At 53.1% G+C, this 14,922-nt stretch overlaps 1 protein-coding gene across 1 annotated transcript in view; it reads right to left on the bottom strand.

Annotated features, from left to right (window-relative positions):
* Window positions 1-2,966: 2,966 nt before the first annotated feature.
* LOXL2 (lysyl oxidase like 2) overlaps window positions 2,967-14,922 on the bottom strand; it is a gene marked incomplete at both ends in the record, with an annotated part of 58,647 nt that continues 46,691 nt past the window's right edge. Inside the window, 4 exons of the mRNA XM_080710486.1 lie at window positions 2,967-3,046; window positions 4,383-4,494; window positions 6,955-7,091; window positions 7,847-7,962. Coding sequence (XP_080566612.1) covers window positions 2,967-3,046; window positions 4,383-4,494; window positions 6,955-7,091; window positions 7,847-7,962 — 445 coding nt within the window. The remainder of the gene's footprint in view (window positions 3,047-4,382; window positions 4,495-6,954; window positions 7,092-7,846; window positions 7,963-14,922) is intronic.

Here is a 14,922-nt window from a genome sequence, read left to right as displayed (position 1 = left end):
CAAGCCTTTACAGACATCGGGCCGGGCCCTGCACCACCTACGGAGATTCACGGGGGGAGGGGGGTGGTAGGCTTTAGTTTGCTCTAGTGTAGGCTTTAGTCCCAGAAATTTAGGAGGAAAAAAGACCAAATAAATAAAATCTTTTAAGTTGTTCTGATTGTTTTGAAATGTGATGGCTTGCATCAGGACACTAGGGGGCGCTGTCTCATCTCCCACCAGGAGCCTCTGGCTACAGGTCACCCTAGGGGCCTGCCCTCCAGGATCCTCTCTGGCCTTGGGGGCATTTGCACAGTCTGTCCCATTTGTAGGGTAAGTTGCTCCGCTCTGTGCCACCTGCTCAGTATCTGGCAGCGCAGGAATCCCAGCCCGCCATCCTCTTGTGGAGCTGGTCTCATAAAAATGGTGCTGAGGGCCCCAAAGCTCTGGGCCGGTCCCGGTGTTACTGTCAGTGTTACAAAAGTGCCCTTGCAGCCAGGCTCAGTGGTGCGTGCCTGTAATCCCTGTACTTGGGAGAGTGAGACAGGAAGATCGCAGGTTCAAGGCCAGCCTCAGCAACCCAGTGAGGCTCTCAATGACTTAGTGAGACCTTATTTCCAAAAAAAAAAAAAAAAAAAAACAGAGCTGGGGTATAGGTAAAAGGTAGAATGTGTCAGGGTTCAATGGCCAGTACCAAACAAAAACAAAGAGGCCCCTTGCAAAGATAAACACGAACAAACCAAGAGGTTAGGACTAAATGCACGCTGGGTTTGGTTCCCTTGCAGGAGCAGGTGCAGGGCATCCTTTTGGACAGGCCCAGTGCCCTCTCTTTTGGCTTGGATGGAGCATTGGTGCCACGGTGGTCTTGCTAGGAGCCTTGGTGTCATTGTGGACCTCAGGTTTGCTGGCCCCAGGTTTCCTTGACAGGAAGGAGCCCCGGGTCTGATGACTGGCTGTCTTGGGTTACCCACCCCGTCACCGCTGGTTTGGCCTGGGGTTCCTGTTCTGCCAGTGCCCTCCGCCCCCTTGCGAGGCTGACTTGGGACTCTTCAACTCGCTGGCCCATCTGGTCACAATTACTGCATTCCCCAAAAGTTTTAGCAAAAAGCAGCAGGAGATCTAAAAGGTCATGGCTGGATCTTTATGGCTTTTTGTGGCCTCCCTAGACAGCCTCTCAGAGAGCAGTGTTCTTTAGTGGTCTGTGCTGAGGCCGCCCTGGATGGTGAGGATTGTGGGAACTGTCTCTGCAAGTGTCGGGCTGTAAACCTATGTGAAGCTCCCTCCTTCTCTACAACTGGACACAGACATCTCCAGACCCAGGTGCAGTGGTTTAGGTGAGACCCAGGTGCACATCCTGAACCTTTTCAGTGTGCAGATCCAAGAAGTGTAAGCAGGTGATGAGACATGGGTTTGGTGGGCATTCCTGTCACCCAGGACCCAGGTTATCCTACCACTGAATCAACAACCCCAGAGTCGGAACAGCAGAGACGAGTCACTTACACAGGTGGCTGGTTTTTCTTTTCAGCTGTATTTTCAAAGGTCCAGATGCCTGATGTTAAAACACCACTAAATCACTTTGTGTTTCAAATGTTGTATACATATAATAATAGTATCGTGTGTGTGTGTGGGGGGGTATTGGGGATGGAACCTCTGAGCTATACCTCCAGCCCTATTTTTTTTATTCTTTATTTTGAAACGGTCTCACTGAGTTGCAAAGGGCCTCACTAGCTAGGCTGTCCATGAGCCCAGATCCTCCTTTCTCAGCCTCCCAAATGCTGGGATTACAAGGGTGTGCCACCACGCCTGGCTAATAATGGTATCTTGAAAATAAGAGGGCGGAGAGAGAAGCACCAACTCTGAGCTCACCTAACCAGAAAACATGACATCCATATGGTAGTCCTCCCTTACTATTTTTTCTTTCTGTGGTTTCAGTTACCTGGAGTCAACTGTGGTATTAGATGTAAAATTTAAAAATTAAACACTTAACGAGTTAAGTTGCACGCTATTCTGAGAAGCGCGATGAGATTTTGCTGAGTCTCACCTGGGACACACATCATCCCTTTGTCCAGTGTGTCCATGCTGTATATACTACCCACCCGTTAGTCACTATTTTAGTTGTCAGATCCACTGTTCAAATACTGCAGTGCCTGTGCTCAAGTGACCTTTATTTTACTTCATAATGCCTGCAATTCTCCACAGTATTGATGCTGGTGACTTGGTTCTGCTAAAGAGAACTCATAAAGTACTTTCTTGAAGTAAAAATATAATAAGGTATTTTGAGAGAGACCACAGTCACATTATTTTTATTACAGCATATTGTTACAATTATTTTATTTTTAGCTATTGCTAACCTCTTACTGTGCCTAAATAAAACTTTATCATAGATATGTATGTATAGGAAAAAAAAACAGTGTATACAGAGGGTTCATGACTATACATGGTTTCAGGCATCCATTGGGGGGTGTCTTGGAACATACCCCCTGCAGATAAGGGACAACTATCATACCTATAAATGTGCCTATAGTCGGCTAGAGTAGAGGCAGTTGGTTTAGTTGGAAGAGAGGCCTAGATATTCAAGTTTGCCGGAAATGACCTAAGAGGAGAAGAAATGGGACTTAGCCTGACCACCTTTGGGTGAAGGAGCTCACACAACCAGAGAAGGAAACAGCCCCATCGATCTGTGCGGAGCCTGGTAGCGTCAGACTCAGGACAGATGGTGGTTTGCTGGGACGAGCTGATTAGGGGCCTGGGGAAGGCTGGTTCCGTGCTGTTTCCCCAGCCCGGCAGACCAGCCTGGCCTGGAGGCCTTCCCAGGCCACAGGAGTCAGACAGCAGCACCTGGGGAGGGGGGGAGCACCTCCCCCTGAGCACCTGGGGGACAAGGGAGCACCTCCTCCTGGGCCGCTTCTGGACCAGGTGGGCCATAGCGTCCAGTGCGCCCCGGGAAGACATGGTGTGGCCCGAAAACAGGAGGTGACCACGAGACTCCTTCACTGTGTGGAGAGCTGGTTATTTAAGAGTCCACTGAACTGTTCGAACTTCTGTTCTGTCTCATCACTGAAGGAACCACCTGCGGAGTGGGAACCAGGGAGAGTGTTGAGCAACTGAACTGCGCAGCCCTCAGAGCTGGGAGCGGGCCTGGGGCTCTGCTGGGGCCGCCTGGAGCCCCCACGGCAGGCTTCTGGGGCCAGGCACAGCGGGTGGCCTGTCAGACTCAAGAGCGTGCGCGCATAAATGTGGTGCCTTTCAATTTTTTACTCTCACCACAACTGAGGTCTGCAGAAAATGCTAGTTTCCCCCCACCCCCCCAAGTCATATAAACCCTGGGAAAAGCCTCTTTAAGCTGGTTTTGGTGCCACGGCTTGTAATCCCAGCATTCAGGAGGCTGAAACAGGAGGATCGCAGTTCACAGACAGACTCGGCTTCTTAATGAGGATCTTTGCAACCCAGTGAGACCCTGTTTCAAAATAAAGAATAAGCTGGGCGTGGTGGCGCACGCTTGTAATCCCAGTGCTTGGGAGGCTGAGACAGGAGGATTGTGCAGGTTCGAAGCCAGCTTCGGCTACTTAGTGAGGCTCTCAGCAACTTAGTGAGACCCTGTTTCCAAATAAAATATAAAATAGGTCTGGGAGTATAGTCCGGAGGTAGAAAGCCTCTGGGTTCCACTCCCAGTACCACCAAAATAATAAATAATAATAATAATAATAATAATAATAATAAATAAATAAATAAATAAATAAAATAAAAAGAAAAAATAGGGCTGATGGGTGTAGCTCAGAGGTAGAATGCCCCTGGGTTCCATCCCCAGTACCATACACACACAAAGCCTCTTTATTTATTAGGTACTGGGGACTGAACCCAGGGGTATTCTACCTCTGAGCTACACCCCCAGCTTTATTTTATTTTTCTATTTGGAATCAGGGTCTCACTAAGTTGCTGAGGGCCTCACTGGGTTGCTGAGGCTGGCTTTGAATCTACAATTCGCCCGTTTCAGCTGCCCAAGAACTAGCATTTCAGACGTGTGCCACTGCACCCCGCTGAAAAGAAGCCTCTTGACTGAAGACTAGGAGTTACCAGCGGCTCACTTGCTTCTAATTCCTGAAAGAAGAAAACCTGATTCTCAGCCCACAAATTGCTGACGCCCACATTTTTGAGGTCCTACGCATAATGAGCTGGTGACCTCCTCCGCTCCAGCCCTTAAATGGCCATGGGACCTGCCCGCGCCAGGCTGGCCAGTTCATGCCACTCTCTCTCTGTGGCCAGAGCTGGCTGTGAAGCCAGGGCCCTGCTCAGGCCTCTGTGCCTGAGGCTTTCTTCCTGGGCTGGGGATGCGGTGCTGACTCTCTGCACAGATGTGGACGCCGCATCTGGGCTAGGGCCGGGTGGACGGGCAGCCGGGGCCTTACCTATGTGGCAGTTGTACATCCAGATGCGGTACCCATCATAGCGACACCTACACTTCATGATGTTGTTGGAGAAATCGGATTCCGGGACCTCGTAGTTGGGGTTAATGACGACCTAGGAGGAATGGGGTCAGAAGAAGCTGCTGAGTCCCTCCTTGGCGGACCTCCACCCTGGCCCTGGGCTCTGCTTCCAGAGCTGGGACCTCGGGACAGAGGCAGGTGCCAAAGAGCCTCTGAAGGCAGGGCTGGCCAGAGGGAAACCTGGGTCCTGCCAGTGTCCTTGAGGCAGAGAGGAGGGTGGCCCAGAGGACTGAGCCTCTGTGTCCGTCTATCTGGGTGTCACATGCAAGCCCTACGAAGGGTAGGCCTTCAGCCAGCCTCACCCTCTCCCAGGGACCTGGGGCAAGCTGCTGGGCTTTCCCTGGAAGGAGAGGGAGCAGCTGCTGAGATGGGCTGGGAAGAAGAGCTGGGTGGTGCAGGACACAGGAGAACGGAAACCACAGGGGCACTGGGGACCGGACGCAGTTCCCAGCCGGGTGACTTTGGCTACAGCGCTTTCCCTCTCTGGGCCTCGGGCTGTTCTGTAAGATCCTTGGGTGTCCTGAGTCCTTCCTCTGCTGGCGCAGGGCCTGGGCCTGGCTTGGGGCTGCTGGTGGAGACTGCAGCCCCTCTTCTGTGGGAAACCAAGGCCAGCCTGCCCTGGCCCTGTGTCCTGGCTGGGGATTAAGAGTGAAAACTTGAGCCGGGCGTGGTGGCATTTGGGAGGCTGAGACAGGAGGATCGCGGTTCATAGACAGCCTCAGCTACTTAGTGAGGCCCTCTGCGACTCAGTGAGACCCTGTTTCAAAATAAAGAATAAAAAATTGGGCTGGGGGTGTAGCTCGGAGATAGGGTGCCCCTGGGTTCCATCCCCAGTACCGCAAAAAAAAAAAAAAAAAAAAAAAAAGAGTGAAGACTCGTGGGCTCCACAATCCCATCCCTATCTCTAGGGTTCTAACTCCCTGAGCACCTGCCAACATGGACCTTAGTTTCCTGCATTTCTGTGCACCTAGGCAATGACAAGAAATAGGATAACGAAAGGCCACCAGAAACCTGGCAGCCCGGTGCCACCGGGTCCCCAGCCTGAAGCGCCCCCTCCCTGTCCTTGCAGCAGACAGTGGTGCCCACAGTGAAGATGGCACTGTGTCCAGAAACTGCCAGCCCAGGGCTGATGGGCAGCTACAGCTGTGTCCACACCAAGGGAAATATTTCTTCCAACTCATCAGAGGCATTAACATACCCTGAATAAGTCCGTCTGCTAAGTGCACAGGTTAGAGCTCACGCACACAAAGTAAAGAGCGCATGCGCCCCCGGCTGTGGACCGAGGCTGATCATAACCCCGCTTCACTGGAGAGTCGATGAGACAGTGTGATCATGGGGCTAAGGCAGGGCCCGCCCGGCCCGTCATACATCTTCAATAATCATAGTTATTGCATAGACAGTAACTTGTCAGAACACACGAGGACACGTGCTCCCCGGCACAGTGACAGTAGGCTGCCAGCGCCACCCTCCAGGATCTGTGTACGTGCACAGAGCCACCGATGTGCGGTTTTTAAAAGAAAGAGCACACTGCAATTTGCCGGGGTCTCTCCAAGTGTGTGGTTCTGGGCTCGTGGGTGGAAAAGGGCTTGACTGTCTGATGTCCAGCCTCCGATGCTGTCCAAGAGACCCCGCAAAGCCCCCTGTGGTCACTTCTCTGGGGGTGTTGGTTCTCCAGGGGAGCATGTGGAGGTGGGGGCCCTGGGCTGGCTGAATGTCCCCCCAGGGAAAGCTTTCTAGGCAGCATGACACATTTCTGGTCACCCACTTTGCCATCCAACAGAGCGAGCTGGAAAGCCAGATGGATGGGAATGTTTCTGGATGAAGTCCCTGCAGACAGGAGTACTGCCGTGTGCCAGAAGGGGAGCCAGGGGGACACGCGTTCCCGACCTTCCTGCCAAACGCCACTGTGTGCAGGAGGGTGGGAGGCCATGGCTCTTCCTTGGGGCTGGCCATTTCCCCAGGGTATGTGGAAGCCCAGAAACGTCCTCACAAAAGTTGCCCAGTGAGCTTGACATCGTACCATTAGAGATTCATTTCTTTGCACGGAAAATGACCCCTCTGCAGATGCTCTGAGAGAGGGAAGTCATGAATCCTGGGGAGTTTATGAGAGTGCTTTCAGCCTCAAACTCTCAGCAGGGGGAGGCCACTGGGGGAGTCAGGTGGAGGGGGGAGCAGCGCAAAATGAAGCCAGGGGTGCCTCAGAGGCCTTGGAGGGATTCCTGGCTCAAGGACTCAATTGCCTTGCAGATACATTTGCGTTTGCAAGTTTCAGGGTAACTGAAGTGCGTGCGAATGCCCCGGGCATCTTGGGTCCCTACAAGCCCCTGTTTCTCAGGCCCACCCGCCTCTCCTACCTAGGTCACCTGATAGACCAGGGTGGTCTCAGGTGTGGCGCCTGCGTTGGGACAGCTTGGCCTCCAGGCTGCGGTTTCTGGGTACCAACTGGAGGGAGGCTCCTCCCGTCCTCCCATCATCAGGGCCCTGGGACCCTCACCTGGAACAGGTAGTCTCCGGGGGGCACGTCGGTGATGTCCACCCACTGGCAGTCGATGTCGTGGCGGTACACGTCCCAGCAGCCCATGGTGATGCCCTGCTCCCCAAAATTGGCGCATTCGTAACTCTTCTGGATGTCTGCGGGCGGCAGAGGGGAGTCCATCACCACGTTCCCGTGGCCCCCAGCCTCACCCGGGCCTGGGTCCATCCTCACCGTGTGGGCTCTGACCTGCCCTCGTTTCAGTGGAGCCCCCATTCAGCTCCCTGCCACAGGCCACGGCTCCCCGCAGGCCCAACTCAAGGACCCCTTGTCCATGGGCCCTCTCTAACTGTCCAGCCACCATGGCCTCTCTGCGAAGTCCCTCTCCTGGGAATGAACCCCGTGTTTATCTGTGAAATCTCTGCTGTCTGCTCTTTAATGTGGAGGCTGCTGTGCCCCTCTCAGGACCAAGGGCAACGGGGGCATACTCACACCCGACACATCTCTCGGATCCTCCCAGGTTGCCTGCACACAGTAGGTGCTCAAAGCCAGTGTGCTGTGTGGCTTCATGGCACGTTGGGGAGTGGACTTCAGTGAATAAGGATTCAGCCGAGTAAGGCAGAGGCTGCCGGGTCTGACTCCTCTCTGGGCCGTGGGGACAGTGAGGGCAGCAGGCACCCTACTGGGGAGGGTATCACGGTGTGGGAGGCTGGGAACTCAGCAGGGCTGGGTCCTGAAAGGCCACAGCCTGGTGTGGGAGGGACACTGGGACTCCCAGGAGGAAAGCTAGGGGCAGACAGAAGGGACGCGCGAGTCAGCCCGAGGGGACCTGGGGCCCTACCAGTGCCCGTCAGCACAGCTCTGGGAACAGGTGCCCTAGAACCAGGTCTCGGCCACAACTCCCCAAAGATACCTCCTTCGCACTCCGTGTCCTCCAGGCAGAAGCTGGCCTTGTGGCCCTCCGCCACCTTGGTGCCGTTGAGGTTCAGCAGGTCGTAGTGGGTGAATACCTCCATGCTGTGGTAGTGCCTGGGGCCAGGAGAGGCCGGGGGTCAGTGTCTGGGGCAGCAGGGAGGGCAGGAGCAAAGCTGGTGACCAGGAGTGGACAAGCCCTCCCCTCGCCCTGCCTCAGTCCTCTGCTACGTAAAGATAACCAGGTGGGTAATGCTCGCAGCATTAAGCGGATTAGTGAAGCAAGCCGATTCGCCCAGCACCTCTAAAAAAATTTTTTTTGGATACCTGTTGCCCTCACTGTAATCCCTGCGCTTGGGAGGCTGAGACAGGAGGATCGCATAGGTTCGAAGCCAGCCTCAGCTACTTAATGAGGCTCTCAGCAACTTAGTGAGACCCTGTTTCCAAATAAAGTATAAAATGGGCCTGGGAGTATAGCCCAGAGGTAGAAAAGCCCCTGGGTTCCACCCTCAGTACCAAAAAAAAAAAAAAAAAATCATATTCTAGCCAAGGGTGGCGTTGCACGCCTGTAATCCCAGGACTTGGGAGGCTAAAACATTTGAAGGGCCACTGAAGAAAGCCACCAAGGCACAGGGGAGACTCACTTATTTATGCTTAACCTGAGTTTCCTCCTCAGTAAACAGGGAATAAATAATGACATCACCCACCACAGGTCGGGTCGAACAAGACACACGGCACGCAATGTCTCTAGGAGCACTGGGTACTTGGTACCTGGATCTTCTCATTATTCACTCCTGCTCTTAGCAATAACAGCAGCATTACTCTGTGTGTGCGTGTGTGTGTTTTACTAGGAACTTAATTCAGGGATATTCTACCGCCAAGCTACAGCCTTGCCCCGTTTTATTTTTCATTTTGAAGTAGAGTCTCACTAGGTTTCTGAGGAGGATCACAGGTTCAAGGTTGGCCTCAGCTCTGTAGCAAGACCCTCAGCGGACCCTGTTTAAAAATAAAATAAAAACAGAGCCAGGCGTGGTGGCGCACGCTTGTAATCCCAGTACTTGGGAGGCTGAGACAGGAGGATCACGGGTCGTGGACAGTCTCAGCTACTTAATGAGGCCCTTTGCAACTTAGTGAGACCCTGTTTCAAAATAAAGAATAAAAAAATAGGGCTGGGGGTATATAGCTCAGAGGTAGAATGCTCCTGAGTTCAACCACCAGTACCACTCCCCCCCCCCAAAAAAAAAAACCCCACATTCTGATGTTGTTGTTTTTTTAATATTCAAGGTAGAAATGTGGTGGGGAGGGAAAGAGAATGTAAAGGCAGAGCAGGAGTAAGAGGGAGGCGGAGAAGAGGAGGGCGGCGGAGAAGAGGAGGGCGGCAGACGCCTGTAATCCCAGCACTCGGGAGGCTAAGCAGAGAGACCGCAGGTTGGAGGACAGCCTCAGCGATTTAGCAAGCCCCTCAGCAACTTAGTGAGACCTGTTAAATGAATTTTAAAAAATTTAAAAAGCTGGGGGTATAGCTCAGAGGTAGAATGTCACTGGGTTTAATTTCCAGCAGGAAAGGAAGGAATGAAGAGGGATGGAGGGAGGGAAAGAAAGAGAGAGAGAAAGGGGCCTTGTGGGAGCAGCAAATGTCAGACCAGGAGAGGGAGCCTCAACTTAGCTTCCACACCCTGGAAATAGAGACAGCAAGTCTGCACCTCTTTTATCGACAAACAAGGAGAGGAAGCCAGGGAGCTGGGGCCTGCGGAGCACCGAGCCACTCCAGGGGACACCCGGCAAGTGTACCCCAGGATCTGGGGGAGCCGTGGCAGGCCCTGCGAGCTGGCTGCAGCTGCCCGGGCTGATGGCGTACACCTTCCATCTGTCCACCTGGGAGGAACTGAGAACAGATGCGTCTTGCAAAGTGATGCATTCGGTTCAGCATAAACAAGGCAAACATGGCGGCTGCATGGAGCCTCCTGGAATCAGTCTGTGCCAGGCCCGGGCTGCAGGCACCAGCCAGGCTTTGGCCCCGTCCCGCCCGCCGCATGCGCCACACGCGTCTGCCTTTTCCAACACTCTGGTCTTCACCAGTACAGGGACATTTGAAGGGCCACTGAAGAAAGCCACCAAGGCACAGGGGAGACTCACTTATTTATGCTTAACCTGCGTTTCCTCCTCAGTAAACAGGGAATAAATAATGACATCACCCATCACAGGTCGGGTGGAACAAGACACATGGCACGCAATGTCTCTAGGAGCACTGGGTACCTGGATATTCTCATTATTCACTCCTGCTCTTAGCAGTAACAGAAGTATTACTCTGTGTGTGTGTGTGTGTGTGTGTGTGTGTGTGTGTGTGTGTGTGTGTTTTACTAGGAATTTAATTCAGGAATATTCTACCCCCAAGCTACAGCCTTGCCCCGTTTTATTTTTTATTTTGAAGTAGAGTCTCACTAGGTTGCTGAGGGCCTCGCTAAGTTGCTGAGGCTGGTTGCGAACCTGTGATCCTTCAGCCTCAGCCTCCCAAGTTCGGGGATCACAAGCGTGCACCCCGTGCCCGGTTTACAGCAGTAGTATTTAATGCTACCGGAAGGCAGTATTGCTCCCAGGCTGACCATGGTCTCCACTTCCCGTGCCTCACATAGAGGCCTCCAGCTCCCTCTGTCCGGGCACTGCGCAAGTCTGCATGTACGCGTGCGCAGAGGGAAGAGGGGACGGGAAAGGATGAGATTTCTGAGGAAACTGGAGGCTCTTTTCTCCTCCTGTGTTTGCTTGTGCTAAAAATAACCCCAGAGCTTGCTAAGCCGGGTTTCCCCCAGGTCACTCATGTTTCTGGGTAAAATGGTGAGGAGCCGGGGGCCCGCGGAGAACACGTACAAGGCGTGTTTTGTGGCAGTCAAAGGAATGACTTTGAAAGAGTCTGTTTGGGCTTCCTGTAGGAACCCAATGAGACATGAGGTCTGACTCATGGCCTAAAAAATGTCTGCCTCTTCCAGAGGGGGGCTTCTGTGACCCGCTGGTTGCTGGAAAGACTGAAGAAGCCTCGTTTATGTTCTGTTGTCTAAACAGAGCTCAGACGGAGCCCACAGACGGCTGTTGGGAGCCGGCCCCCTCCGAGCCCCGCTTCCTGCAAGCTGACGTAAGACTCCCCTAGCTTCAGATTTTCCTCTGCAAATACCAGGAGGGAGCAGCTGCTTTCATGGCCTCCCCGTTGGGCTGGCTTCTGACCTAGAACGGCTTTGCTTCACCTCCGGGGAAAGCGTGCAACCCCTCCGCCCTGGGTCACATCTGCCGCCCAGCTGGCCCGACATAGAGCCGGCATCCCCGTCACCTACCTGCCCCCAGGAAAAACAGAAGGAGCCCCGGGGATGGGAAAGCGAGCCCCTGCTACCAAGGTGGGCTTCCTCTTTCCAGGCTGGAGGTGGAGGAAGGGGCCTGGCTCCGGGGGGGAATGTGAACTCTGGAAGAAATTCCAGAACACTAAAGAGGGGCCAAGCCTTGGTGGAAGTCCTTGTAATCTGGACAATAGAAAGGATGGGCAGCCTTCAAGCGGACTCCAGAGTCCTACGTGGGAGACTCGACACTCACGGAGGGAGGGAAGTGTAATGTTGGGTAAAAACAATAGACAGAGCTGATTCAGACAAAGACAGGAGGTTCGGGTATATTCTTTGCTATGCTAGGTTTTGGTGGCCCCAACTGAATTCTCACATGGACCTCAGCACTCTTAGCAGAAGCCTCCTGGCAGGATCATGACGATACGAGGGCCTCTCGCTGGCCTGGAGGTCACGGCACATCTGTGGGCTTTGACCCTCCCACCCCATGGGGCTGGCTGCTCTGCCCAAGGGGGAGGCAGGGAGAAGAAGCCTGCCCTTTGCAGCAGCGCCATACCTGACCCCAGTGGACCCCAACTACCTCTGCTGGGATCCACTTCCCTGCCCACTAAGCTCCCAGCCAGTCCCATAGGCTTCCGGAGGTGGGAGAGCCGACCCCCCAAGTCCCTGGGATGCGGCGGGGCAGATGCTGTCGACCCTGCTGTGCACTGTGCCCAGCTCTGTGACGTGAGGTGGCCGGTGAGCAGGTGTGGCCCCACTCCCTGGGGCGCAGGAGACAGCAGAGGCAGGGGACAGGACCGTATCAAGGTCATCGGGCAAGGGCACCCTGCGTTTGAGAAGGAATGACTCCGAGAGCATTTTCCTCCATGCACGGTGGGGGAGACGCTTCCAAGGGCCTTGCCTTGGTGTTTCAGCTCAGAGCCTTCCGAGGGCAGGGCTCTGTTCCTCAGTGTAGCATCAATTAAATTGGGAATGGCATCCGCTCCCCCATTCGTGTTAATTTGAGCCAGGGTTCTCCTTCTTGGCTTCACAGATGGGCTTCAGAGCGTCTGTAAATCCGCTGAAATGGGATGTTAAATCTTCCAGAAATAATGTTTTTAAGTTGAAGAAGGGCCAGCTTTCATCAGCTTCCCAAAGGACCCGACAGAGATTTGAGCCAGATGCCCTGTAGAAAGTTTCTCCGAAAGAGTCCAGAGAAGTCGCCTGGAGCTCGGAGGCCAGGGGTCCCCTCAATGGTCTCCAAGATCTTAGGGTCTTAGTTTCTCAGTTTTAGATGAGGAGAGTGAGGCCTGGCTAGGCATGTTCTGCCCCACCCTTCCCTTTAAGCAAGAAATAAAGCAGGGCCAGGTGTGGTGGCGCACACCTAGAATCCCAGTTCTTGGGAGGCTGAAACAGGAGGATTGCAGCTTAGAGGCCAACATCACCCTCCACAGCTTAGTGGAACCTTGTTTCAAAATAAAAAAATAAAATAGGGCTGGGGGAATGTAACTCAGAGGTAGAATGCCCCAAGTTCAATCCCCAGTACCAAAGAGAAGGAAGGAAAGGAAGGAAGGAAAGGAAGAAAAGAAGAAGGAAGGAAGGAAAGAAAGAAGGAAGGAAGGAAAGAAAGAAGGAAGGAAGAAAGGAAGGAGGAAGGAAGGAAGGAAGGAAGGAAGGAAGGAAGGAAGGAAGGGAGATAGACCATGGGAAAGGTGGGGGAAGTCCGAGTGTTTGGGGCTTCAGATCAGAGGGACCCGTCCTGGTGTCACCGGTGACTCTTCTTGGAGGGTGGACTGACTCCTCAGAGGGTGAGCATATGGTGCTTGGATTCTCCCACCGTGTACTCTCTGGGTGGGCCGCCTTTCTCAGGGCTGGGATGCAATTATCTCCCGCTTATAGACCCATAGGCAGCGTCAGCCCCACTGGTCCCAGCCACAAGCTCTCTGAAGAAAACCAGGCACCAATATGGCCATGACGTTCACGCTACTCTTTAACTTACACGCTGTAGAAGACCCACAGGCTTCTATATAAAGACCAGACAACCTTTGGCTCATCAGGGCTCTCCCATTGTTTAGATAATCATTTTAGAAGAAAATCAAAATGTTCTCACAGTCCTTTCTTTTAAAACAGGCTGCACAACTCTATCCCAAGACTGCTCTGAAAGTAACCAGGCCATAGGCCAAGACGCTGAAGAAGGGTTTCTGCTGGGCTGAGGTCATTGGAAGGGCGTGCGCTCTGGAGCCAGAGGGGGTGCAGTGCGGACCCTGCTCTGCACCTCCCTGAGTTGTCTTGGGCAGGTTACAGGACACCAGTTCCTTACCTTTCTAGGGAGATGAGGATTGGATGACCTGGCCCTCCCAAAGGGCCAATGACTGCGAGTGCTCTGCCTCTCACCGCAGCAGCGGCCAGAGCCCGGGATGGCCCAGCCCAGGGCTCCTCAGACTCTGACCAGCACAGCCACCTGGAGCCCTGCTAAAACACAGATTCCGATTCCTAGGCCTGCCCCCGCCCTGACATTGATAGCCTCAGGCTCGCAGGGGCCTCACTTTGAGAAGCGGGGCTCCAGAGCTTGGTTTCTAGATTGGCTATCTGAACACAAGGAAGGGGAATTACTGAGGAAGTCTGTAGGCCCCTGGGGGACTGACTCCTGCGGTGCTGAATGGCCAAGGCCTCCCCTCCCTTTCTGACTATGAGCTTGCTTCTGTCTTCTCCCTCTGAGTAGCACGATGTGACCAAGCAGGGGTGGCTTAGATTCAGAGTTGAAGCCTAAGCCGGGCATGGTTGCACACACTTGTAATCTCAGCATTTGGGAGGCTGAGACAGGAGGATCCTGGTTCAAGGACAGCCTCAGCTAGTTAGTGAGGCCCTTTGCGACTCAGTGAAATCCTGTTTCACAATAAAGAATAAAAAGTAGGACTGAAGGTGGAGCTTGGAGGTAACATTCCCCTGGGTTCCATCCAATACCGGGGGAGGGGAGGGGGAGTTGAAGCCTAAAAAAAAAAAAAAAAAGAGTCAGAGCCAGGTGTGGTGCTGTATGCCTGTAATGCCAGCACCTGGAGGCTGAGGAAAGGAAGATCACAGGTTCCTGGATAGCCTCAGCAACTTAGCACAACTCTCAGTAATCCAGCAAGACCTCATTTGAAATACAAAAAATTAAAAATCAGGTTGAGTGTATCACTTGGAAGTAGAACACCCTGAGTTCAATTCCCAGTAAAACACACACACACACACACACACACACACACACACACACACACACACACACAAGAAATAGGAGAGAGAGCCGGGTGTGGTGGCGCACGCTTGTAATTCCAGCACTTGGGAGGCTGAGACAGGAGGATCGCACAGGTTCTAAGCCAGCCTCAGCTACTTAGTGAGGCTCTCAGCAAGTTAGTAAGACTCTGTTTCCAAATAAAATATAAAAAATAGGTCTGGGAGTGTAGCTCAGAGGTAGAAAGCTCCTGGGTTCCACCCTCAATACCACAAAAAAAAAAAAAGAAAAGAAAAAAGAAATATATATATATATATATGTATATATATATATATATATATATATATATAGAGAGAGAGAGAGAGAGAGAGAGAGAGAGAAGAAATGAGAAAAGGGAAAGGGGGAGGAGAGAGGAGAAAGGGTAAATGGCAGTTTCTGTTGGCCCCACTAGGGCTGCTGTAGGCTTTCCCTGTTCTTTGGTTCAGCCTGGCATTCACAGCCCCGGGATTGTGTCTACAAACTGATGAGCTGGAAGGGACCCTGGAGGTCTCCGGCGATGTGGCCTAG

This window comes from Muscardinus avellanarius (assembly GCF_963383645.1).
Source record: "Muscardinus avellanarius genome assembly, chromosome: 14".
NCBI classification, from domain to species: domain Eukaryota; kingdom Metazoa; phylum Chordata; class Mammalia; order Rodentia; family Gliridae; genus Muscardinus; species Muscardinus avellanarius.
This window is presented reverse-complemented; position numbering and strand designations above follow the sequence as displayed.